We start from the raw sequence: 26,272 nt of genomic DNA, 5'->3' as shown, positions 1-26,272 counted from the left end.
AGGCCACACACTCACAAAAAGGCAAACCAAAATTTATAGAAATGATCTTAAGCCATTAGCTGACTCTGCGCTAAAAGAGCTTTGGGAAACATTGCTTGTGGTACAATGTAATTTTAAAACAGAAAAAATTGCAGGATAAAAAAATGAAAAAATAAAGTACTTTGATGTAGATCAGTATATAATTCTCAGAAGAAACATTTTAGGAACAGGACATTGAGCTTAGAAATTATTTGTGAAAAAAAAAAAGAAATTATTTGTGGATAAACTTCTTTACTCAAATACAGAATGAACTATTATTTGCAACTTAACCTTCCATGTAAGAAAAAGAGCAATGTATAAAGAAGAAATTTAAATTATAATCTCCCATCCTTTCAACATTAAGGGCTTGCCTGGTGGCTCAGATGGTAAAGAATCTGGGTGCAATGCAGGAGACCGGAGTTCGATCCCTGGGTTAGGAAGATCCCTTGAGGAAAGAAATGGCTACCCACTCCAGTATTCTTACCAAGAGAATTCCATGGCAAGAGGAGCCTGGCAGGCTACAGTCCATGGTAACAAAGTAGTTTTCAGTGAGCAAAATCGTAGTGAATAGAATTTAAACTGTACTATTTTTTAAAAATTAAATATTTTATATAGGTCTTGTTATACTTACAAACATAATTTGGAAAACACTGTGACTTATTTAGTGTTTCTATGTGTCTTAATTAAAATTCATTTACTTTATTTAAAGAGTCAAAGCTTTAAATATAGTGGTTCAGATCTAAGACAAAAATTAATGGATAAAATCAACAATAAACTTGATTCAGTCCTTTATTCAGTATGAACCTTAAAAATAGGTTATGAAACTATTCCCTTATTTTAATTAAAAATGACCAAAGGAGTCTAAGTATAAATTATATTTTTGCTTCCACCTGAGAAAAAATTTAATAGAATTTCAAAACTATTACAAAATAATGCCGTAAAATCTAGCCTTGTGTCTTCAGGATTTAATAAAGTGTTTGACTGACTAATTTTATATAATAATAAGAATATTATGGAAAAGTTTTGTTTGACTAAATGAAATCTTTGACTACATGAAATCTGATTTCATGTAAATAGAAATTGAAATGTTAACTAATGTTGTATTGTTTTGATCTTGCTGAACAATAACTAATCACATGTTAGGCCAACTTCATTGAAGATTAGTGCAATTACAAAATTATTAATTTCTATGAAAGTGGTTTTGGTCATTTTATCTACTATTGACTTGACTGAAAGTAAACTGACCTATTTATAGGAGTTTCTCTCTTCTGAAAGAATAGTCTTTGAAAAATGAAAAGTTTTATAATTAAATATTTCATTTTCAACCTTTGGAAAAGAGAGAATGCATTCAAATAAGAATTATACAACCCTATAGCATATAAACACAGTATTCTCAAGAGGGTATGAAAGGAAAGATGTCTTAAAAATTATGGTGATTTAATTTTATTTTGCCCTAGAATGACATTCTCTTGAGTATTTGTGAAAATGAAGATGAATATGTAGGGATACATTCGGTTGATTTTGTGCCAGATGGCCAGTTGCAGAGGCTGAACTAAGCTGAACTGATTGATTCGTTTTTGCCATATTGCATGCTGGCGTTTACCACAGTTCACATCATTCAAGTCGTAACATATTTGGTAGGTTTGGTTTTTTTTTTTAACCATTAAAAAAAACCTTTTAAGGATGACCTCTGCTTTAAAATCCATCTTTTTCTTTGTTATATCAAATGCCCAATTCTGCTAGATAGTTTCTTAAATTTAACTATAGAAAAAAATTTTATGCTTTCAATGTACTTTAGTATGCTCATAAGATATATTATTCATTTTGAGTGATAAATACTTAAAGCAAATTAGAATAATCACCTGTTTAAATTGTGGGGAAAGTATTTAGTGAGTAATAATTATGATTCAAGTTAATAAGTCCATAATAACTTTAAAGGAAAGGAGAAGACACTGTTTGTACCTTCAAGGTAGTGCATACTAACAGAGACAAGATGAGTGCCAAGTCTATTTTAATATTGATGTTGTAAGTATTGATATACACATGTTAGATATAATTACTTAGCAGTTCATAGAAAAGCTAAGTGATTAAAAAGTGAAACTTTAAATGACCAGGGTCCAAAATAGTCTATTCCATGATAAGAACACTTTATTAGCCTTTGGGACTAATTCCTCATTGATTGTGATCCTTGTCTGTTCTGTTCATCAATACTGTATTTGAGAGGAAAGAAAGACAGAGTAGGAAATATCCAAAAACTAGGATTCAAGAGTGATACAACTATATAAGCACCTATTCTCTTTGCTTAACTTTTCAGAGTCTTTTCATGTAAGCTCCTCCTAGAGTCTAGTATGTGTAGACTTTGAATATGAGCTATTTTATAGTGACTGGCAATTTAAGAAGCTAAGAGTGGCAAAAGCAGTTACCAAAACCCTGAAGAAGGAAAAACTCACTAAAGGACCACTGGCTTAGGATGGGTGAATGATGCAATGTGTACTTCATTCACAGGCATTAAACTGAAATAATTAATTGCATTTTCAAAACTTGACTGTCTTCCATCTTTAACAGACATTGCATGAATTTCCATACAATGAGACAAGTGTTTAAAAATTGTACATTTATCACAGTCTTTTAATTTTTCCAAGAATAAGATGTTCTTGATACTAACCCCAAACAAATCTTTGGGAAAAAAAAAAAAACAATGAAAAAGCAAAAGAATCATCATCATTTGTAACTTTCACACATCACTATTTAAAATACTCTAATTACAACCTAGAACTTTGAATCCTTTATTGGCAGAAAATTTCAAAATAGTAGGAGAGAAATATAATCTTGGAAACACTTTTCAAAGACAAAAAACCAAATTATCTCTGGGCATGAGGTAACCAGTTTTGAATTTTTAGTTATTTATCTTAGAAATTTTAGAGAAATCATAGGAAAACGAAAGAGATTATCTCAAGGTGCATAAGGCCAAATTGTAATCTATTTTAGTTCTCATTTATATGTTTATCAAGATTGTGTAATATCTTCTGTGAATGATGGCTGGGTGAAAAATTTAATAAGGAAACAGATTTTATTGTGAAAAGAGTACTAAAAATGGCATTACCTAGAAATGAAATTTGGCCTTTATTATTTGAGTTGAGAGAGAAAAATTTGTCAAATTATTCTGAGAAATTAGGTTTTTTTTTTTTTCATTGTCTAAAACTTGAGACTGACTGAATGCATAAATTTCCACTCTGCCCCCAATTCCCATGACATCCATGGTACCTACAGTGATTTGGTGAATCAAGCAGAGCAGCCAGCACCGCGGACTATAGGATTGAAGGAGATTAAAGCAGTGAACCTACAGCATTTTATTGACCTAGGTCCCCACATTAACCTGATCTGATCCTGTAATTACTATGAATAGAATGGGGCTTACAGTTCTCCTTAATAACATGCCATGCTTTTTTTTATTCTATAAAGAGATTTTCTATTCAGGTTCTTTACTCCTTTTCAGATTTACAGATTTGTAGTGAGAAAGAATGTGTGTGGTTTTGCTGACACACCAGGAGAGAAAGATACCTGATGTTCATGGGTAGTAAGTAACAGAGTTCAATGTATCCACATTTTTAAAAAACTTAACTTACTTGAAAGTTCCATCTCATATTTCCAATTATCCAAATTTCTTCTTGCTTTTGAGTAATAAAAACTGAATTACAAACATTACTATTTATGAAGGAAGATTTGTCTTTAAACTCAGAGATTGTTAAAATATCATCATTTTATGTCCTTCACATTTTAATTTTTAGAGTGCATACCTTTGAAATTATATTGAAAACCATTACCTACTTGAACCTATTCAGAATGACATGTAGTCAGAAAGATCATGTACATTAGTGATACACGATGCTATAATTAATAATCATTATTTTCTTTCAATTTAGAAAAACATCTGCAGCTAGCTGATAAGGTATATTATGAGAAGAGAGTAATACCTGACTATTAATAATTATGATTTAGGGTAATCAAAAATAATGATGCAGTAATTTTACTCTGAAAAATAGGTTATAAAGTCTATTAGTAGTTGACCAAGTTAAGAATTAAAATGTAAACAGTGGCCAATATTGGGAGTTGGCAATTTAGATTATCATGAAGTTTTAAAAATATAAAATAAGAATTCCACTTGTGCATTTATAGCTTTTAAGTTTCATTGCAGTTGTGCAAAATTTCAAAAGCACATGTTCAGCTTGCAGGAACATGTGAGTGAGTGACTGAATATGAAGGAATGAATAAGGTGACTCTGTGAGTCTAGGTGAGAGAAGAAATTAACATACTAGAGAACTAGTTTTAGAAGTATTACCTTTACCTCAAGTAAAAATATACTTTGTAAGGTTTCTATGAACATTATATTGGTCAAAATAATTATCTTTCTAAAGTGTCAGCACTAGCCATTCTTTTCCAGAAGAATAAATAAAATTAGTCCATTAGGAGAATAAATTTTAGGTAAAGTTCTTGAACAAATATTTGAAAATCAGGTATGTTAAAAAATGTGAGCTACAAAATAGAGTCATACTTAAATAGCTATGGGATATTAAGTGATGATATAAATTCACTTCTTTTTAAAGTTCCTGTTTAGAGCAATTAATTCAAGTGGAATTTCACATTTAATATCAGAACTTTGTTTTAAAATCTTTTATCATAATTTTCTCATCTTCCAAGTAGATTATTATAAGTCAATATGATTAGTCTGTCAAAAGCCTCTTTCTTTGTTGCATTTTACTGAGAGTATGAATAATCTATACTGTGCTTTTAAGAAGTAAGAATTTGAAATTAGGCAGGTTAATATTGTGCCAAACAAGCTCAGTTTGCTGGTATTCATTGTGAGAATCATATTACTTTAAACGTGTCCTGTGCATAAAATCTATTTAACAGCATGATTCTCTGATTATATTTTGATATTTGAGGTTTTACCATTGAGAAAATATTGATGATGTAGCTAATGACATTATGAAAATATTTTGGGCTTTAAAAATACAAGCTAGCAATTAGTGACTTTAAAAAGGATGTGTGTGTGTTTTATGCTCTGCAATATTGTGTCCTTTGTAAGAGAAGCACAGTGAAATCCCATCTTTCGGGTAGCTATTTTTACCATTAGAATGAAAAAGCATTTGGAAACAGTAGGGTAGTTTTCATCTGTAGGATTAAAAAGAATCTGAACAGAAAAATGGATTCATATCATCTTCTTTTTTGGGTACTAAACCTAGAGAAATATATAGCAGTTGATTTATTATAAGTGGGTTGAATTTTCTCTCCTGGTGGGCTTTTCAAACCTCTAGTTGCTGTTCTTATCCTTGCTGTGTGAATATCATTTTTATATCACTTTTTGTTAAAAGGAATTTCCCATGAAAGCCCACAAAAGTAGCCTGGAATGTGATTATCCTCTTCCCATGAAAATTCTGATGGGTTTGGGTCAGTATTACACCTCTGTCACTGATTTAATTTGCACCAGTCTCTGTAATAAGGACATTGTTCGTGAATGAGAGCGGGCATTATAGTCTTTAGGACCAGAGAGGATTTCCTCTCTAAAACACAAAAGGACCAAAATGACAGTAATAGGGAGCCAAGCCATTAGAAAAGGTGAATTTTTATGTTACAGTAGATGGTAAGATAAACATATTTCTTCTCCATCTTGGAAAAAATTTAGTTGATAAGAGAAGTGAAGGAGAAAAAGTGTTTTTTTTTTTTTTTTTATACTTTCCCAAGATGTTTTAGACTGTTCGACTTTTAAAATTTGTTAAGTCATTTGAATCATCTCTGGTCCAAACCAATTTGTCTTACTAAGAAAGAAGCTGAAATGTGATTAGGGCCTTTAAGTTGAACATCAAAATACACAAGTAATATATTTTTAAATGCAATTACTATTGTGTTTTACTGCCATAAATGTAGGTTTGTAAATAATAGGTCATATTTTGTATAATCACTTAAAGAGTTAATGACAACATTTGGTTGGAATATAGACTGACTGTGAGTTCTAATAAGTTTAACTCAGATCTTAGAGGTGATATTGACAGTAGGTGATTTTACAATTTTGTTTAAAAAAACAGCAGCTTTTGAAAGCTTGCTTCTTTACAGCTGCTAATAAACAAGTACGTATTTTGATATAGTAATCTAATATATAACACTCTATATTCTGCGTTATAGAAACTGTGCTGTTATAACTTTGTGCTGTTGTAAGTTGGTTTGTGTTTTCCTATTGCCAAGAATCATACTGAAATTATTTTCATTTACAACACTGTCCTCTTGGCAGTAACTTATCAGCTCTGACATTAAAGATTGTAAAAGTGGGCTATCAGAGGAGCAATTTTCTTTCCAAATATAAACCTTTAGTGAGAGTCATATATTTGTGTTCAAAGAGCTAAGTTTTATACATGATTTAGACTTTATTAAAAATTATTAAGTGACTTGAATTTTTAAATTTTTTCTATGTGAGAATACTGTATCTTTATATGTCATTATACATTAGTATCTGAGAGTTGACTGTCAGAATTAAGAGAATTCAGTTAAATACCTACAGTTTCAGCTTCTTTTTTTCATTGCTATGACTTTTTTCCTTTTTTTTGGAAATATTTATTATATAGGTTTCACAGAGTTAGGTTTACATACTCAGTGCCAGTATTTTTTTTCAAATTTAAACCTATGTCTATTGGGAAAGGTAAGTATTTGTTTTAATTTTTATTTTATTTTTTAATTAATTGATTAATTATAATTGGAGGATAATTACAATATTGTGATGTTGATGTAAGGGAAGGGGAAGTAGTTAAAGACACTGTTTAAGAGGCAGAAAATCTTGATTTCCTTCTAAAAGAAATATATTAAACCAGATTATTAGGCAAAACATAATATTGCCTGACTACTTTGAAAGCAAGTAAAACTAAAAATTGAAATGAAAATAAGGATACGGAGCAACACTTTAAAAAATTATTGAATTCAAGAAATCCCTTCTTAAACATTAGTATTGATTGTTGCTTTGTATGCAGAATTAATGGTAAGCTTTGCATGTTCTTGAGCAACATAGTGAGATGTTGCCATGTTCTAGATAATTCCCTCTTTTGGTTTGATTGTCATGTTGAGAGCGTGAATAATAGTTGCATTTTGGGATAATTCTTGACTGTGGTATATAAGCAGAGCTTCCATTTTTCAGATTTCGATTGTATGTTTGTTTTATGTGACATCAAACTGGTATGCTAGGATTCTGGAATACGAAGTATTAGGCTATTTTTTCCCCTGAGGTCAATTACATTTCTTCTGTCATTTCAGAACTTTAGTTACACCAAAGTTTTCCACTGATGTACGTGTAATTTTGTGTATATATAACTACAGGTGCATATGTGTGTCTAATTCAGCCATAGAGTTTCAAGAAAGAGTACTTTTACCTAAGAAAGTTTACATTAGATGTATCTCACCTACGTATTTAAACAAGTCAAAAGATTATTAGCATATAGCATTGTATATGAAATTAGGGCTATGATCATGGTTTTTATTTTTTTCTTGGTTAAATTTTTGTAATTTCATTTTTTTTTTAACACCTAAAACATTTTGTAATGGGGGTATAGCTGATTAACAATGTTGCGGTAGCTCCAGGTGACCAGCGAATGGGCTCAGTCATACATATACACGTATCCACACTGCTATATTTAAAATGGATAACTAACAAAGACCTATTGTATAGATCATGGAACTCTGCTCAATGTCATGTGTCAGCCTGGATGGGAGGGGAGTTTGGGGGAGAATGAATAAATGATCATGGTTTTTAAAAAGATACAACTAGTTACAACTCAAGGAGCACCTACTCTATGTCATGTACTTTTCATACATTTCCTCCTAAATGGTAGCTATTAACATCCTAATTTTATAAGGAAAATTAAGGCTAAGAAAGGTTAAGTGACTTGCCAAATGTAATGCCACCAGTAAATGTGAGTTTTGATCCCTGTACATTTGAATCTACTTGGCCTCTTTATCCCAGTGTTTGTATAAAGATTTAAGTTTATAAGGCATCCTGATATAAAGGATTCGAAGCTCATGAGTTGTAATAAAACAAAAAGTGTCTAAAATATTTAAAAAGTAAATGAACTTGGTGGCATCTGGGGGTAGTTCCATTCTTGATAGGTTGACAAAAATAACTGCATATTATTTTACATTTTATAGAAAAGCTTTATAAAGGTTGAAAGACCCATATACTTTATTCAATATAAGAGGCCTTTAGAGCATGTGTTCCAAATGTAGTTTTCTATTTGCAAGTCAAAACCAAGGACTAGATAATGAATGATTGAATGGGAGCAGTAAAGAGAGATTAGGGGTATTTTCTGGATTTTTTGCTCTCAAAAAATGACAAAGCTCCATTTATACATGTAAATTGTCAGGTGTGTTGAAAACAGGTAGATTCTGGAATTCATTGACAATTCTTGGAGGTCCTTTGTTTTTCCATCAAATACTTTTCTCTCTTGATTTTCCCAATCAATGAAATAAAATATCTTTATATCTGTCTCTTTAATACCATTTTAAGTTATATAATTATTTTAAAAGATTTAAAAGTGTGAACAATTATGTTCTGTCTTTCACTGTGCTCTTTGGAATAGTGTGGGGAAAGTAATTTTCTTTTGCAAATAATTGTCATGTTTTGCTTTTTTGGTAAGTATGACAAAGATATGCAGTACTGAGGTAGTAAATATAATATATATTTAAAATGCTGGGAGAAAAATTCATTTTTCTAGACCTTAGAACACAAACATGCTATGAAATGCCTTTATTTCCAAGCTGGCCATTCTATCAGCTATCAGGGAATAGGGGGTTGGATGAAGGGAATTTAATCACAGAGTGTTCAGGCACCCCCAAATTTTCATTATAAGCCACATGAATAAAATGGCTGAGGGATTCAGGTCTGCAGTATAATAAAACAAATTATTTTAAATGAATTGTAAGATTTCATACTTTCAGTGACAATAGCAAATGACTGTGCTTTCCTAGCAATTCATTCAAATTAATAATAGAAAAATGAACACGCCCATGATGGAGGTTGGGTGCAGTCCTTTATCAGAAGATATTCATGGCCAGGTATAACATGGCCTTTGTAGTGCTCTTGCCAAAAATGCTTAACTTAAATCTAACTGTTAAAAGAACAACTGGGAGAAATTTAAATTGTGGGACATATAAATGGCTCACATGGGTTCTTCAAAAATTTCAAAGCATTTAAAACAAACAGTGAGGAGGTGTTCTAAATTAAAGGTGACTAGAGAGATATATAACTAAACGCACTATATAGTCTGTAATTCTTGGCTGAATTCCAAACATCCTCCCTACCAACCAAATAAGGTATAAAGGATGTTATTAAGAGAACAGGAGAAGTTTTACATGTGGATTTTATAATGGACAGTACTGTTGTAACAGTGTTAATTGATTGGGTGTGAATGACATTATGGTTTATGAAGTGCATTGCTCCTGCTTTTTGGAGGTATATGCTGAAGTACTAGTATTTAGGGGAGAAATGTCAAGATGTTTGTAGCTTAAGTTCAAATGGTTCAGTGTAAGAAAATATGTTTTAGGCGGAAACATGATATTGTCAATATTCAACAATTTTTGACCAAGAGAAAGCAAATGTGGCCAAAATTGTAAATAATTGTTGATGTAAGTGAGGAATATATGAGTACCTGTTGTACTATTTCTAATCTTTCATAGCTGTGAAAATTTTCAAAGTTGTTGGAGAAAAGATTACATTTTTCTCTTATTTTAGTGAGCCATAAAAATAATTTAGTTGAAGCTGGTATACTACATTCAATGGATGCAGCTAACTCTTATTATTCAACCCAAATAAAAACTTCTCATTCTTAGTCACAGGGAATAGTGCTTAAATTATCCAAATAATTGCTTCATGGATCCATGTCACTTTTACAGAAAGTGGCACTTACAACTCGTTCATCAGAAAACCAGTTTGAAGTGCATTTTGTATCTCCAACTATAGGTATATCCTTTACTATATTAATTAGAATGTAGTCTATAATTTTAGAGCTCAAAGACTTCATGCTTTGATTAGTTTGGCAATGGCAAATTTGGAGTTCTAATCTTACATTAAAAATGCGCAAACTGAAAATGTTAAAGTGCCTTTCTTATACAAATTGAAGTGCAATATCTTCCAGGTTAATCTAAAATATATTGAGAAGTGATCAATATTTAAAACAACCGAATATGATTGTACATGGCCTATTATCTAAAAGACCTGGTTTGAAATCCTGATTGGTACGTGTGCATTCACTTGAGTGTGAATTCTCTGCCCCAGTAAAATGCAAACCGTAATAAATAGGCCCTAAGTCCCAGCCTAGGGGATGGCAAAAGATGCCCCTGTTGTATGTATCAGGTTGGGGATTTGTTTTGTGGTGATCACCCTTTCTGATTTAAAGATTGCATGACAAGGAACTATAAAAGCAAAGGGCAAAGAATTCAATTTCTTATGTTGCTTTTTCTTGGACAGGCTTTAAAAATAGGTCACTTAATGTTATCTGGATTTGTGTATTACAGCAGCACCTGCTAACGCTGCTATGCTTAAGGGTCTATCAGTGTTTTCATTTTCAGGGTTTGGAGACTGTATCTTGATTCCCTGAACCTAAATAAGCTTCCATCCAAATGGTAGTGAGCAAGGTCTGCAGGAGGATGTGTATTTTTATAGCATACTGCAATTAAAAAATGAATGTTTGCTCTACTGTATGCTTAGAGGTGAAAAATGAAAACACTAGATTAACAAAATAATTGTAACACTGGATAACTCAACATTTGGTTCTTTTTAAAAAGGTCTATGAATTGTGCAATTAGATATCTACTTAAAGATCCATTAAAATGGTAATTATAAGTTTTTGAAATTTTTGTGTCTTATATTTTAATCATGAAAATATTAACACACTACCTTTTAGCTATTGTTAAATTTCACCTTTTAAATGTGTCTAAGTAAACCTTTTCAAAAGAGGCAATTATACTTTGTTATCATATCCTATTTTTCTAACATAAAGATAATGCCACTGATACTTTATATGTATGTGTATGTATACATAATATACATACATACACACAGAGAGATTTTGTATATTATCATTTCCTTAAAAAATACCTTGTCTGACATGTCTGAAGCTTCTAAGTGATATATAATAAAAAGTAATAATGTTTTTTTCTGCATGAATAGTAAAACCAAATTGCTGTCTTTAACACTGATACCACCTATGTTTTATCCTAAAGTTTTACGAAGGGCTTCATTTTAACATTGTTCCATGTCAGCAACTTATATATATAAGCAGAAGTATATTTGATAAATCTTTTGTGGATTCATGATTATTAAAAAAACAAAAATTTAAAATAAAAAAGGTAACCCTTTTATATCATAGAGTAAAAACACTGTGTTGCCACTTGAATCTAATTAAATACAATGAAAACTACTTACTTGCTTGTAGGATAGTGAGTATTATGTCCTATAAATTAGAAAACAAATGGTTACACTGCCCTTAAGTAAAATGCTGATTTTTAGTGATGATTCTTAACTTTTGGGGAAGAAGTATTATATCTCAAAAAAAGGCACAAATATTAGAATAAGAGTACTAACCGATTATTTATTTTGGTGATGCAAAACTATGGCTGACTAATGTTATATTGTAAATGATTCTAAGTTAATAATATTGTGCCTATACATTAAGAGATCCTGTCTCTTAGGGAATAAATTGATCAGTTATTGTGGGTATCCAAGATACTTGCAGTATCCAGGCTCACAAGGGTTAGATAACAGTTAGTTTGAGAGAAGTATCAACTACAATTTTCCTACCATCTCTGTTCTTGAGTTTCCTTTTTAAAGGACTTTGATTTTGGAATCATGTGCTGCAATATTTAAGCTTGATGGAATCAGCGGAGGATAGAAGCTTAAGATGGCTTAACTGGCCTCTCTGCTTACATTTTAAAGACTCAGATCAGTGTCATCTGAGGCATCTTTGTGGTCTGTCCTGACACAACTCTGGGTAGTACTTTGGGATGGAGCTGTGCTGTCCATGTTATGTTAATTTATATTTTGACTAAGTTGCTTGCTTCACACAAAGGTTTCCACAGGCATTGACTTTTTTTTTTCCTGTTGACATTAAATGAGAAAGCAAAAAAAAATTTTTTTTTCCAGAAAGCCAGCAGTTTTCCACGTAAATGGGTTCAGACTTAATTTTAATGGAAGTGAAACATAGTCAATAGAGGCAAATTAAAACCATATAATTTTGTAATCTTAGTTTAGCTATAATTGCAGCAATAAAACAGTGGAAAGAATAATTGTGGAACATATGTTTGTGAGTGACATTATCTAGGTGACTTCCCCTTTACGGCAATGTGCTGTCCTATTTGCTTTCCCCTCCCTATGTATTGGAATGACAAACCTGCAAGCCTGGAGTTAATGCTGATTGCAGCAGCTGCTTACACATGGAGTCTCCATAGCAACTGTGAAGGTTGCCATGCAACCATATTCTTTTAGGGACAGTGAAAATGCCCAAAGGCTTACTAAAAATACATGGGGAAAAAAAAATCTGAAATTTTCGTACTACTTTTAGTGGTTATAAAGAACTATGATACAAGTTGAAAGCACAGGTCAAGCAAATAAAAACCCAGCCCTGACCTTTCAAAAATTGCTTGCTGTTGCCTGAAATCTCAAGCTTTATTCACAGAGATGACTTTTGATCGATTGTAAAATTGGTAGCTTATGCTAGGCAGCCCTTGAAGAAGGAAGATTCAGTATGGTGCTATTGGTATTCCTCGTGGGGTTAAAGGTCAGTAGAAAGTCATCAATGCAATATTGATTGGTGGGGCTGGAAAATGCCCATGTTTACACCTTCTCACTGCTTAGGGTTGCGTACCAAACCTTAAGTAGACTCACGCAGCCTCTGGGCGTGCTCTGGAACAAACCATTCCATCAGCAAATGTGACATCACTTCAGTCAGCTCAGCTGTTTCTGAAGCTTTCTATAAATAGCTAGATAAAAAATTGAAGACTACTTGCCGAGCATTTAGCCAACCAACCTCCTTTTCTGAATCATTTAAGATAGGCTATGATTCTGGTTTTTAAAATATTGTTATTATCCATGGTTTTCATTGTAAATTGTTATTTTAATAGTGGAATATTTGGGCATACACATAAAATATGTTTATGTATATATACCTTTGTTATTAAGTTGATGCTTTTAAAAGGCGACACTTTCAAAAAATTAAATGTAAGTATTGGCCAGCATCTAGTGGGGTAGGCTGTGTTCTATTATCTGGTCATATGTGTTCACACACATGTAGATTTCTTAGTTATTATTTTAGAAATGCAAAAATTTAGTGACTAAATAGTATATTGGACAAGAGGACTATCTTCAAATTATAATACTGTAAGGCTTTTAAAAATCAGCTGAGATAATAACAAAGACATGAATATTTGGAAAGGGTAAGGAATTTATATGCATTTTCTTCAATCATATTTCACATGAATCTAACATTTCACATATTCTAACATTCGTGCAATTTTTCAAAGATAGTTACTTGGTTATACTTTTAAATGAATCAGTTTCTCTACAAATACTCCAAAATCGCAAACTGTTTTTATTAGATTAATACTAACAGCAATATTTTGTGATTGAGACATTTCTCAATTTTCCATAGATTTTTGTACAAGTAAAGATGATAGCAAGTTACCTGGGTCATAGTAATAGAGAATTAAGTTACTTTAGAAATCAGTAAGACAGATTTCCTTGAAATGTTGTAGATAGCCTGTCTGCAGTTTAGCAAAATATGTGGTTAGTTTACTCAGTCTATTTAGACCATTGGATGAATGCTTTGTTTTCAAGTCTTCAAATATCCAGACTGAGCTAAGATGTGAATATATATATACATATATATACACACACACATAGCTGGAAAATAAAATAAACTTCCATCATTTTGAACATCCTTAAGAACAACACAGAACACTCATCTAGTAAGAAAAGCTCCATCTACCTACCAACTTATTTCTTACTGTCCTTAGGCTTTTTTTTTTCTCTTTTACCTTACTGCCTGCAGTTTGTGTTTTTAAAATACCTTCATCCCCTCCTTTAGGAAAAATTATTGCAGGCAGTATACATTTTATCCAAATCTACTCTTTTTTTAAAAATAATGATCACAGATATCTTAGATTATTAATGTGCTTTTTCTGTTTCATATTGCTCTTTAGTTGACAATTCATAAAGGCTATATAGCAAGTGATGCTAAATTAATGACTGAGTTGAGAGCTAGATGTGTTTTTTAATAAAGATTTACTTCATATTTGTAACAGATAATACCTAGAACCAGACATAAAATGACAAGTTTAGTAATGTGAAATGAAAATGTTTTTTGAAAAATCATTATAAATTTAAATATAGGAAACAGTTAATAAACACTAGATTTGATACCCATGTTACCTGAACACAACCAGTACTTAAAAAATTTGGAAGCATTTGAATTGACATTATGTAAGCAAACTGTAAACACGTATATTAAACTGAGTAGTAAGCAGTATAAATGATCTATAGAGCAGGGTTTTGGGTTTATACTCCACAATACTGTTATTTCTTAAACTGCATGATATAAATAGAAATATGACATAGTCTGAAAAAAATAAATTAGTATTGTTAAGTCACTATCTTCCCCATTCTAATATTTAAAAACATGAGAGAAGAGTGTGCTGGTTTTAAGACTATTTTCTTCCTGACAGCTCTTTTATTGTGCATTCCAACTACACATTTATATTTTAGTTGTTTTCTGGTTTGGTTTTAAATTGTGAATCTTTCTCAGGGAGCAGTTTTGAATTTGTATTTCATAGTCTTGTTTATGTTCTCAAATTTAGGAGTATAGGTAGACTCTTTTTACTTGATTCAATAGACAAGCCTCTTTGGGAAAATTTCCAAAATGTTCTAGCTTTTTAAGGTTATTGTAATTATTTTTTCCAAAGAGCTATTCTAAAATAGTGAAATAAGCTTCATTTTTATTTGAAAATTGAATAGACTAAGAATGTATAGTTATGGTTATAGCTTTATTTATCTCAAAATACCCCTACATGTTCTTCTATGCCTAAATGTAACACCAGAGCCAAAATTATACTTAATTTTTGAGCGTCTATGCTACGTGCTCTCAAAATTTTTAAAGTAAGTATTTATTGGCTTGGAAAGAGAAGTTATTAGTAGCAAAGGACAACTGTTTGTTAAAATATAATAAGATGCATTTAAAAAATAATTATGTGATCCCATTTGAGGTCAGTTTGCCTCAGGGCATTATCAACACTCTACAAAAATATCAAAATGAAAAAAAAATCTTTTTAGCTTTTTTTAAAATGACAGTGAACCATTAAATCTCATGGGTAATGTTGAAAAAAGCTGGATTCTGCATAGATTGCTCTTTACCCAAGATGCACTTCTGTCTGCAAGATTCTGAATAGAGACACACCTGCTAGCTAGCTGATAACACTCCGGGGTCATTTCATTGAAGAAATTGTCAGCCAGGAGGTACTTAAAATAGAGCCACAGACAAAATCATGACCTGCACTGTTAAGTCCAAAAAGGTGTAAAAGCAGAAAGGAAATGTAGATAAATGCACATTCCTTTGTACCATAACAAAACTTTTACATGTAAATTCAACTGAATAGGAAAGAATGGGGAAGAATGTTTCTCTCTACAGTAGAAACAAATTAGATTGTTCAGCTGCACATTTGGCTCCCAGCCAAAGGAGTCGTGTGCCATGCTTGTTTGCCTACCAGTGCTGCTTAGATTGGCAAATGCCCACGCAGTTTGAAGAGGGCAGGCGGATGACTGACTGGATGCCTGCCAGGAAGTGTGTGGGACCAATGCCACTGCTGGACTCCACAGCCTGGTAGGAATGAGGAGTACAAAGGCATTCAATAATCTGAATGTCCCTTTGCTTCAAGAGAGTGGTGCCAGGCAGCATTTAATGAGAGATTGCTTTGTTACAAAGTCCTCAACATCAAGTGGGCTGGTGAGCTCATTAACCTGACTGCAGCAAATAAAAAAGGCACACTCAGAAGACTCCCATGATAGCCTACTCAATGGTGTAAGAGCCCTTTTGCTTCCTTTATGGTGATCCATTAGCAAGCAGCAGTGTAAACACCATAAAGCAAGCCAGGTTTCTGACTGTTCAACTAAAGTCTGTTTCCCCTTGGGGATTATACCACCAGTTGATATAGGATTTTTCCCCCTGAAGGTTTCTATCTGCTATATAATGACCTTCTCCGCAATGAAGGATTTTGGGGGTAGCTCCTAAGAGCATAGCTCCGGTTAAGGAAACATGAATAGTTCAGGTGTCTGAAAGAAGGTAATGAGGTAGGACATAGAGAGAAACAAACTACAAAGTGGAGCGATCCCAAGGGGAAATCTCGCCGCGCACTTCTAAAGCCCAAAATGGCGAACACATCACGTTACTTTTCTCCGTTTCCTTTACTTTCAGCTTTCATGGGGTTTTACGTTTATACCGGAGCTAGGCCACCCCTGCCGTTAGGAGACAGTCAGTTCACTGCGCATTAGTGTCTGAGTGCAGCTCGGGTTCTCTGGGGACCGCATTACTCTGCAAAGGCTCTCAGGCAAGGACTCATTTCTCCTTCACTTGAAACACTCTTGGTTGGCCCTGCAAAAATTCAGCTTAGAGCATCTAAACAGAATGCTGTAGGATGATTTTTTTTTTTTAACTGTCAAACTAGAAAGGAAAGGAAGACCAAAAAGAAAACACCAAATAGTTCAACATTATGTCTTCAGAAATCTAAAGGCCATCTGTAGCTTTGTTTTGTGTCCAATTACTGATCTGGTGATGTTCAGACTAGGGGCAGTGCATGACTCTAGGAACTGGCTTTAGGAAGGGGAAGTAAAAAGCCTCTGACTTTCAGGTCACCAGTTCAAACCCAGGACTAGTCATTTGTGAGTGCTGGTTATTGTTTTATGGCTGGTATTTGGTGGTTAAGATAAAATGAGCTAATCATCTTGATCTTATTTTCAGTTGACATATGTCTTCAGTCATCAAAATTACTATCTATATGGCATCACCAAAGCAATGGACATGAACTTGGGCAAGCTTCAAGAGATGGTGAGGGACAGGGAGGCCTGATGTGCTGCAGTCCATGGGGTCACAAAGAGTTGGACATGACTGGATGACTGAACAACAACAGTTTGGTGGTTAAGATAAGATGAGTTAATCATCTTGGTATTATCTTCAGTTGACATATGTCTTTAGTAATCAGAATTACTACCTATGTTTGCAACATAACCTGGATATAGATGTTGTTATTTTTGTTTTTTTCCATCATCATTTTGGAAAAAGGATCAAGTCTAACTGTGATAGATCATATGGGAGCCTGTTCTGGCACTTTGTCAATTAAAAGATAGACTATATAAGAAAAAGAAATAAAAATTAGAACATATCAACTTGACTTGTGCATATTTCTAAGTGAAATATGATGCCACAACTAGGGAACTGAGTGAAAAATAAAGTAATACTGAAAATGTCTTACACATTAATAGCACTGAATTCATTCGTCTGACCATATAAAGGACCTACTGTATAGCACAGGGTACTCTACTCAATACTCTATAATGTCCTATATGGGAAAAGAATCTAAAAAAAAGTGGGTGTATGTACAACAGATTTACTTTGCTGTACATCTGAAATTACCACAATACTGCAAATCAACTGTACTCCAATAAAAATGTAAAAAATAAACTCAAGAGAAGTGAAAGTGAAAAATCACTCAGTCGTTCAGACTCTTTGTGGCCCCGTGGGCTGTAGCCTGCCAGGCACCTTGGTCTATGGGATTATCCATTGTCCATGCCATTAAATGGCAACTCACTTCAGTACTCTTGCCTCAAAAATCCCATGGGCAGAGGGCCTGGTGGGCTGCAGTCCATGGGGTCGTGAAGAGTTGGACATGACTGAGCGACTTCACTTTCACTTTCTGTAGGGGCTCTTCCCAACCCAGGGATCAAACCCTAGTCTCCTGCCTTGCAGGTGGATTTTTTACCTTCTGAGCCACCAGTGATTTTAAACTCAGGAGTACATCAGAAAAAGAAATAATAATACGGACTCATTTGGTATTGTGAACTACAAAAATGGGTCAAAGGCAGATGTTCCACTAGGAGGCAGCACAGTGCCGTGAGAAGGTGCAGGACTTTGAGGTCAGAGAAGACCTGGGTTCAAATCAACCCAGTTGTTGACTAGCTGTGTGTGACACGAACCAGGTCTTTTTACTCCCTGAATGATCCCTTTTTGCATCTGGGGAGTGGGCATAAGGTTTTCTTTGCAGAGTTATTGTTAGGAGGTGTGAAATGATAACGTACAATGCAAAATGCACACACAAGGCATTTGATCATTGCTTGTTGCTTACCTGAGAGCTGAATGCCAGGGCTGCCCATCATATTGGCACCCTGAGCACTGGCAGAGGCAGCTCTGAAAGCAGGTAGTGGAAGGGCAGCAGAGGATGTGAATCTACTCATGGCTGGGGCTGTCAGAAGGCAATGGACTGGAGTAGTGTGGAGTGGGGAAAAGAAGTAGGTGTTTTGTCTTGACCTTCAGTAGAGTCTGGAAGAAAATTTCCCAGTTTTGTTGTGCAGTGGAATTTCAAAATGACCCATCAAGGATGACAAGATAAGCCTAGAACTATTTATCAGGACATGAAATGGTCTCTTCTAAGAAGCCATCTTCTTGGGTTGCTATCTTAATCTCTTTACTGGACTCCTTTAATCCATTCTTTGTTGTTGTTCAGTCCTCAGTCATGTCTGACTTTTTGTCAGACACCATGAACTGCAGCACGCCAGGCATCCCTGTCCTTCACTGTCTCCTAGAACTTGCTCAAACTCATGTCCATTGAGGCAGTGATGCCATCCAACCATTTTGTCCTCTGTCTTCCCTTTCTCCTCCTGCCTTCAATCTTTCCCAGCATCAGGGTCTTTTCCAAAGAGTCAGCTCATTGCATTCCTTTCTTGACCACTCTTAAATCCCCTTTCTGTGCTGAAGCTGGATGTTTCTCCTCAAAACACATCTATTATTGCCTTAATAAAGTCTCCTGGCCTGACTTGGACTTCTTTGGCTATGTCAATGGGCAGCAGGGGCAGTCAAAAGGAGGAAATGCCAAAGTTGCCATAGTCTAAAACAGTTAACAAAAGCCACCAAGTGAATGAGTTCCATTGCCTGTCTGTCTAGGGTTTGTTCATTTAGTGAAAATGAACAAGCTACTGTTCTTCACAAACCCCCCCCCCCCCCCCCACAAAGTTTCCAAGATCCCAAGCTCTGTGAATTCATCTCTGTTTATCACTCAAGTCATTCCCTGTTTTGTTATCTCATTTTTTTGTTCTCTCTTTATTCAAAGCCCTTATACTCTACCTCCCTCCCTGAATGTGAATCTCACTTGGTCATGTGTTGCTCTGCCTCTGATTATTAGTTATCACATTTGCATATGTGTTTGCTCATTGTAATGTTATTAACTTGAGGAGGAGATCTTGTAACAGAAGTTATCAGGAGTGACACCATGTCGTTCTTTTTCTGCGAGGATCTTTTCTCAACTCAGAGCTGTCATTTCTATAGTTGCAAGAAGACAGCATTATCCTTTTATAGCTCACCTTACTAATGTCTTCATGTATTTTGTGTATACCAAAACATGTTCTCCTAAATGCACAAAAATTTTGCCAATCATTAAAAAACCATAGGATCATATCATTACAAACTATCCACACAAATATATGTTCAATTAAGTGTCCTGATTTGTTATAAGGACCTGACACATTATAGTGCTATTTGTCTCTGTTTTTTTCTACAATAGAAGTAACCTATATGCACATTCATTTGTGTATGGTACAACCTTAGACTGACTGCAGTTGTTTCTGCTGCTTTGTGGGCTAGCAGGGTCTCTCAGCCAATAAGAGCTAATGTGACAAACTGGGCTAGACGTGCTCTCTCAGCCAATGAGGATTACTGTACTATACTGCAAATGCCCTCAATTTCAGCCTCTATTTTTTGCCATTATTATATATTCCTGTAAATAATTTTGACTCAGGATGGCTGCCAGAAAATGTAATGGACCTGCTACCATCCCCAAAATCAAGCAAAAGATATATTACCAAACATAAAGATTTATTTTTTCAAGTGGCTGAAGGAACTTAATGAAATGCAATTGAACCCAGTTCTGCCACATTGTGGGTGGATTCTTTACCAGCTGAGCCACAAGGGAAGCCCAAGAATACTGGAGTGAGTAGTCTATCCCTTCTCCAGGGGATCTTCCTGACCCAGGACTCAAACCAGGGTCTCCTGCATTGCAAGCAGATTCTTTACCAACTGAGGTATCAGGGAAGCCCAGTGAAATGATAGACAGAGCAAGATAAAGATCACAGGCATGAGGAACTAATGCTTTGGTTTTAGAAAGGGTATCAAAAACATCCACACTGTGTGGAAGTACCGGTCAACCATTACATTAAACTATGGCTGCAAATCGGTTTGGCTGGAGGTATGCTATGACTTCAGGAGATCTGCAGAGAATGAGAGTGAGTCTCTCACCCTGTCTATCTAGATGATGCTGACAATATATACCTCTGTAAGCATGATTCAGGTATTGCTGATTCAATCTTTCTGTTTCTAGAAACCCATCTGCTATGCTAAATGGGATAACCTCTGTATGCCAAGTCCTTAGCCTAATAGACTTCTCTGGTCCAGGAAGATGTTTCATTTTCAAATCTATACAGCCCATTGCCTTCAGTGATTCCTGATCCTCTGATGATAGACTTGGGGCCACACATCATTTCTTTCCTGTTTATCTAGTTTCATGCTTTCATGCCTTTATCTTTTTTAGGTATACAGAAATTAATTAATTTATTTTTGGCCATGAAGCATGTGGGATCTTAGTTTCCCCAACCAGGGATTGAACCCTTCCTTGTTCCTTGCTTTGGAAGTGCTGAGTCTTAACCAGGGGATCGTCTGGGAACTCCCCTTTGACGTTCTTTGGAGTACTTTCTTGTCATCTCACCTCTTCTTGTGATGAAATATAATCCCTGGGATCTTCACTCTAATATCCCTCTTCAAAGAAGCTTTTACCCAAGCTTCCGACAGGCTAGGTCCCCATACAATATGATTCCACACTACTAACCTCGCCTTCATTTGCTTGTCGCAGTTTACAATGATTTGTTCCTGGCATTATGTTTTAACACAATCACACGAGAGGAGAAATTGTGTTGTGTGCCTCGACTGGCCATGTACCCCAGTGCCTGACATGGTATGGTTGCCACGCTGTAGACACCCAGTTATTAGGTGCTTAATGACTGAATGGACTCCAAGCCACTATCCAATTTCATTTCCCACCATCCTCCCATTTCCCTCTGCTCTTTATTTTCCTGTTATCTTAATGTCAGTATGATATTCCCCAAACACATAATGTGCTTTCACATTTATCTGCCTGTGTTTATCATCTCTCTTCAGTCTGAAATGCATTTTATGTGCATTGAAATTGGGCTCATAGCTTAAATGTCTTGTTCTCACATAGTCATTTCCTAGTCCTCCCAACTAAAAATTTGTTATTTATTTCTGAGTACTTTTACAACATTTAATTATATCTTTGGCATCCAACCTTTTCTTTCTTTTTTTTTACTTTAACCATATTGCATGTTCTTTGTCTTAGTCAATTTGGGCTGCTATAACAAGGCAACATAGAGCAGGGCTTAAACAATACACATTTATTTTTCACAGCCCAGGTGGCGCAGTGGTAAAGAATCCATCTCCCAATACAGGAGATGCAAGACTTGCAGGTTTGATCCTTGGAAAGGGAAGATCCCCTGGAGTAGGAAATGGCAAACCACACAAGTGTTTTTGCCTGGAAAATCTCATGAACAGAGGAGCATGGTGGGCTATAGTCCACGGTGCCTCAACAGAGTCAGACATGACTGAGCAGGGAAACGTGTACTCCCCAACCCTCTTCTGGGGCCAAAATTATGCAAATGTCCTTTGTTACTCAGCCGATTTTTTTTTTTTCTAGAACTTAGCCATCGACTTTGTGCACAGATTATATGTACTTTATAAATATTTTCTAAAATTGCTTGACTTAATTCTGGCTGTGCTGGGTCTTCATTGCTGTGTACGAGCTTTCTCTAGTTGTGGCTTTCGGGGGCTAAGTTCAAGTTGCAGTGCGCAGGCTTTTCATTGTGGTGGCTTCTCTTGTTGCAGAACATGGACTCTAGAGCATGAGGGATTCAGTAGTTGCAGCATGCGGGCTTAGTAGTTGCGGCTCCCTGGCTCTCGGGCGCAGGTTTAGTAGATGTGGCTAGTGGGCTTAGTTGCTCTGCGGCATGAGGGCGCTTCCCTGACCAGGGATCAAACCCATGTCCCCTGCACTGGCAGGGGATTTCTTAATCACTGAACCACTGGGGAAGTCCATGTTTTTTTGGGTTTTGAATTAAATTGAAATGTACCCTAAAGTGTATTTTCCAGCTTGGTAAGAAAGAGCCAGAGTGTAAGGCATGGCTACACCTCCCAGAGGCACTTGGCAGAGAGGACCACGTGTAGGGTGGCTGGTGGAAGAGAGACTGGGCAAAGTGTGGAGGCTGCTGGGGAGGGCGTGGTCAGAAGGGGCAGAGGGAGGGGCTTCAGAGGTTGGAAGAGCTCAGGTGAAGAGCTCAGCGAGTGTGTGTGTGTGTGTGTGTGTGTGTGTGTGTGTGGCTTACCACTGATCAAGTCTGTTTCCCTTCAGGAAAACATACAATAAAAGTGTACATTTCTCTCTGTTTCTAGACTTGAATTTGTGGGGCTTGTGGAATGGGTGATGATGTAAAGATATAGTTCTCAAGATGGTTTGCTTTTTTGTAGATTATGTCATATTACATAATAAAAAGACCAGGCAAAATAGAGGCTAGGAAGACACAGAGAGGCTGCCCAGGCACAAGGGAGAAAAAAAAATCCCTTTAACCCTTTTTGTTAAGCAATTCATTTGTTTCCCTCACCTTCTTTTGTTATTTTACATTTTTACAGTGGTCCCCAAATAATTCAGTCATTTAAAAACTTACCATAACGTTTGATGCAGTCATTGGCATGTTAAAGGTCATGTATGGTTTATGTGAAATGACATTGTGTGAAATGATATAACAAGCCTTGATGGGCTAAAGAGAAAATATACTGATTGGATGTTAAGAATGTACTTAGAACAAAAATGGATGAGACATTACTTTGTCAACAAAGGTCTATCTAGTCAAGAATATGGTTTTTCCAGTAGTCATGTATGGATGTGAGAGTTGGACTATAAAGAAAGCTGAACGCAGAAGAACTGATGCTTTTGAACTGTGGTGTTGGAGAAGACTCTTGAGAGTCCCTTGGACTGCAAGGAGATCCAACCAGTCCATCCTAAAGGAGATCAGTCCTGGGTGTTCAATGGAAGGACTGATATTGAAGCTGGAGCTCCAATACTTTGGCCACCTTATGTGAAGGGCTGACTCATTTGAAAAGACCCTGATGCTGGGAAGGATTGAGGGCAGGAGGAGAAGGGGACAATAGAGGATGAGATGGTTGGATGGCATCACCGACTCAATGGACGTGAGTTTGGGTAAACTCCGGGAGTTTGTGATGGACAGGGAGGCCTGGCGTGCTGTGGTTCATGGGGTTGCAAAGAGTAGGACAAGACTGAGCGACTGAACTGAACTGGACTGTTATCTCTCTCAGTTCATGGGATCTAATAAATTCTTAGAGAATAAGAATGAAGTTAATTGCTGATGTCAGTTAAAGAGGGACATGTAAACAAAGGGAATCAACCTATTTATTTGCATGTTTTAAAGTGTCTGGAGCTCAGGCCTACTGGAATACAGAATCACAGGATTCTCGGGATGAAAGGGCAGAAGAAATAATTTAACTGTTAACAGCAATCTAGATCTGTCAAACTCAGTGTGATTAACAAGGAAAGAAAATATTACAACATTTTACAGTGACCTATTTTTTAAAGAACCCTAAATAGAAAAGAACAACTTTTTTGTGTAGTATGGGTTTATCATTGTTTAACAATTTTGACTCTAATCTGAAGGATTACTTGGCAGAAAATAGGAGACTTTTTAAGATCCTTTCTCTCATTGAGTTAGGCCTGGCAGTCTTAGTGTGTAGGAAATTATTTCTTATTCTTCTAAGGCAATTCCTATTGGACAGAAACAAATGTCTTGCTCCTTTTTTTTTTTTTTTAAATAAAGTGAGAGTGCTTTTGTTTGTTTTGTTTTTGTTTTTCTGTTGTTTTCGACCATGCCGTGCAGCATGCAGGATCTTATTTCTTGAGCAAGGGCCGAACCCGTGACCCATGCATTGGGAACGCAGAGTCCTAACCACTGGACCAACAGGAAAGTCACGATCTCCCATCTTCCCTAGACCTCACAGGTAATTTCAACTCAGCTCCACTGCCCACAGTCATATTTGGGAACCTGAAAATGGGAGGAAGAACCATGTCATACCTTCAGCTTGTTGTGACCATACTTTTGTAAATATCTTCTTTTTCTAAAATAAATGGTGGTATTGTAGATGTGTGTGTGTGTGCGTTAGTTGTGCAGTCGTGTCTGACTCTGTGTGACCCTCTGGACTCTAGCCTGCCAGGCTCTTCTGTCCACGGAATTTTCCAGGCAAGAATACTGGAGTGGGTAGCCATTCCCTTCTCCAGAGGATCTTCCCAACCCAGGGATTGAACCATAGTCTTCCTGCATTGCAGGTGGATTCTTCACTGGCTGAGCCACCAGTGAAGGCAGTCAAAGACAACACAGAAATGAATAAGCATGACTGTATCCCAATAAATCTTTATCCACTTACAAAGCAGGCAGCAGACTGGATTTGGCAGGCAGGCCACGTTTTGCCCACCCCTGGTGTAGATATTTCTTCTTTTAAAGGATGAGCTTTTCAATATCCTCTTGATATGGAGATCCCAATCCTGGCCATTTGCAATAACAGAATACTCAATGATTCCTGCATTCCTTATCATGTCATTCAATTTCTAATTCTCCAATACTGTGGATAAAGTTCTACCACAGTCATTAGCGGTTTGCTTATTCCCCATGCCCACATCTAGTTCTAGGAAACTGGGTTTGCCTTCTGAATTTTAATTTCTCTTTTTTACCTTTTGTTTCTGATCTCTATAAGATGTTGAGATCATTTGAAGTGATAATACTGTCTCTCAAAGTATTAGACAGTATGACCAACTTGGTGCCATGAATTTAATGAACATGCATTTTATTATCTGAGCAGTTGACTAGAGAACTGTAGATATATAGGAAATTAAAAGTTTCCTGAAAGATATTAGAAAAAAGTTTCTTGATTCAAAAGAGGATTTATTAAACTCTTACTTCAAAGTTTGAGCTAGGGATAGGTAGGGAAATTCCAAATATTTCTACAAGAGAATTCCTCTCCAGTAGACTTAATATGTGTTTTTTCACAACAAAAGAGTATGTGGATGTGACACAATGTCACGTATTTAAATATTGCAATTCTCTGGAGAATGTGTAGTTTAATGGAATGCCTCAGAAAAAAACAAAGATTTGCAATTTGAAGAAACTTTTTGGACGATCCCATTATAGTCCACCTTAACAAGATATGTCACTACAGTGGTATTAAATATCAATCTGGCATTAAACTAAATAGGTCACTAAGGCATGCTCACCAACTGAGACATAGAGTTATAATAATCATGAATAACTTTCTTCAATTGTTTTCAGTTACTTAAAGTGAGCTGTGTGCCTTTGTGATGCTCGTAATTTTTCGTTTGCTTTTTTCCCCCTATAGTGTAAACTAATATATTGCAATGTGTATTTGAATTCCCTTTGCTGCATAATGTTCATCAGGTGTAACATTTCATTTTAATGTTCCTCTACAATTTCATATTGTATAAATCTAGAATTAAAGCTATAATTTATTTATTTAAAAAACCCCTTTCTTGCATTTCACTTCTTTGTTGTGGTACCACCTTTAGTGTTCTTAATGTTTTGTTACCATCTTATTTACCTCCACTGTGTATTTCAGAACAAGATCATCTCATGGTGAAAGGTGGGTAACTAGGGAAAATGAAGATCATTATCTTATTAGCAATCATTGATACATCTACCTGAGAGATACGGGTCAGGTAGATGGAAGTTATGACTGATGCCAGGGTGAGAAAATGGGTAGGTGTGGATAATAAATCACATTGATTTACCTTCATATTTGTTACTCCTTGATATTTTGAAATCTCAGGT

General features: G+C 35.4%; 1 protein-coding gene across 2 annotated transcripts in view; it reads left to right on the top strand.

Annotated features, from left to right (window-relative positions):
* The window catches only part of LOC122450803 (cytochrome P450 7B1), a 735,954-nt gene that overhangs the window by 409,344 nt on the left and 300,338 nt on the right, over positions 1-26,272 (top strand). The window contains exon 7 of one of the 2 annotated variants that reach the window (XM_043483045.1): positions 24,314-24,350. The exons of the other annotated variant lie outside the window; for it this stretch is intronic. Within the exon in view, the coding sequence (XP_043338980.1) occupies positions 24,314-24,335 (22 nt within the window). The 3' untranslated portion in view covers positions 24,336-24,350. Of the gene's footprint in view, positions 1-24,313; positions 24,351-26,272 lie in introns of those variants that run through there. 2 annotated transcript variants of the gene reach the window in all.

This window comes from Cervus canadensis, chromosome 12 (genome assembly GCF_019320065.1).
Source record: "Cervus canadensis isolate Bull #8, Minnesota chromosome 12, ASM1932006v1, whole genome shotgun sequence".
Taxonomy (NCBI): Eukaryota; Metazoa; Chordata; class Mammalia; order Artiodactyla; family Cervidae; genus Cervus; species Cervus canadensis.
Note: the sequence above shows the minus strand (reverse complement) of the source record. Positions and strands in the feature narration are given on the sequence as shown.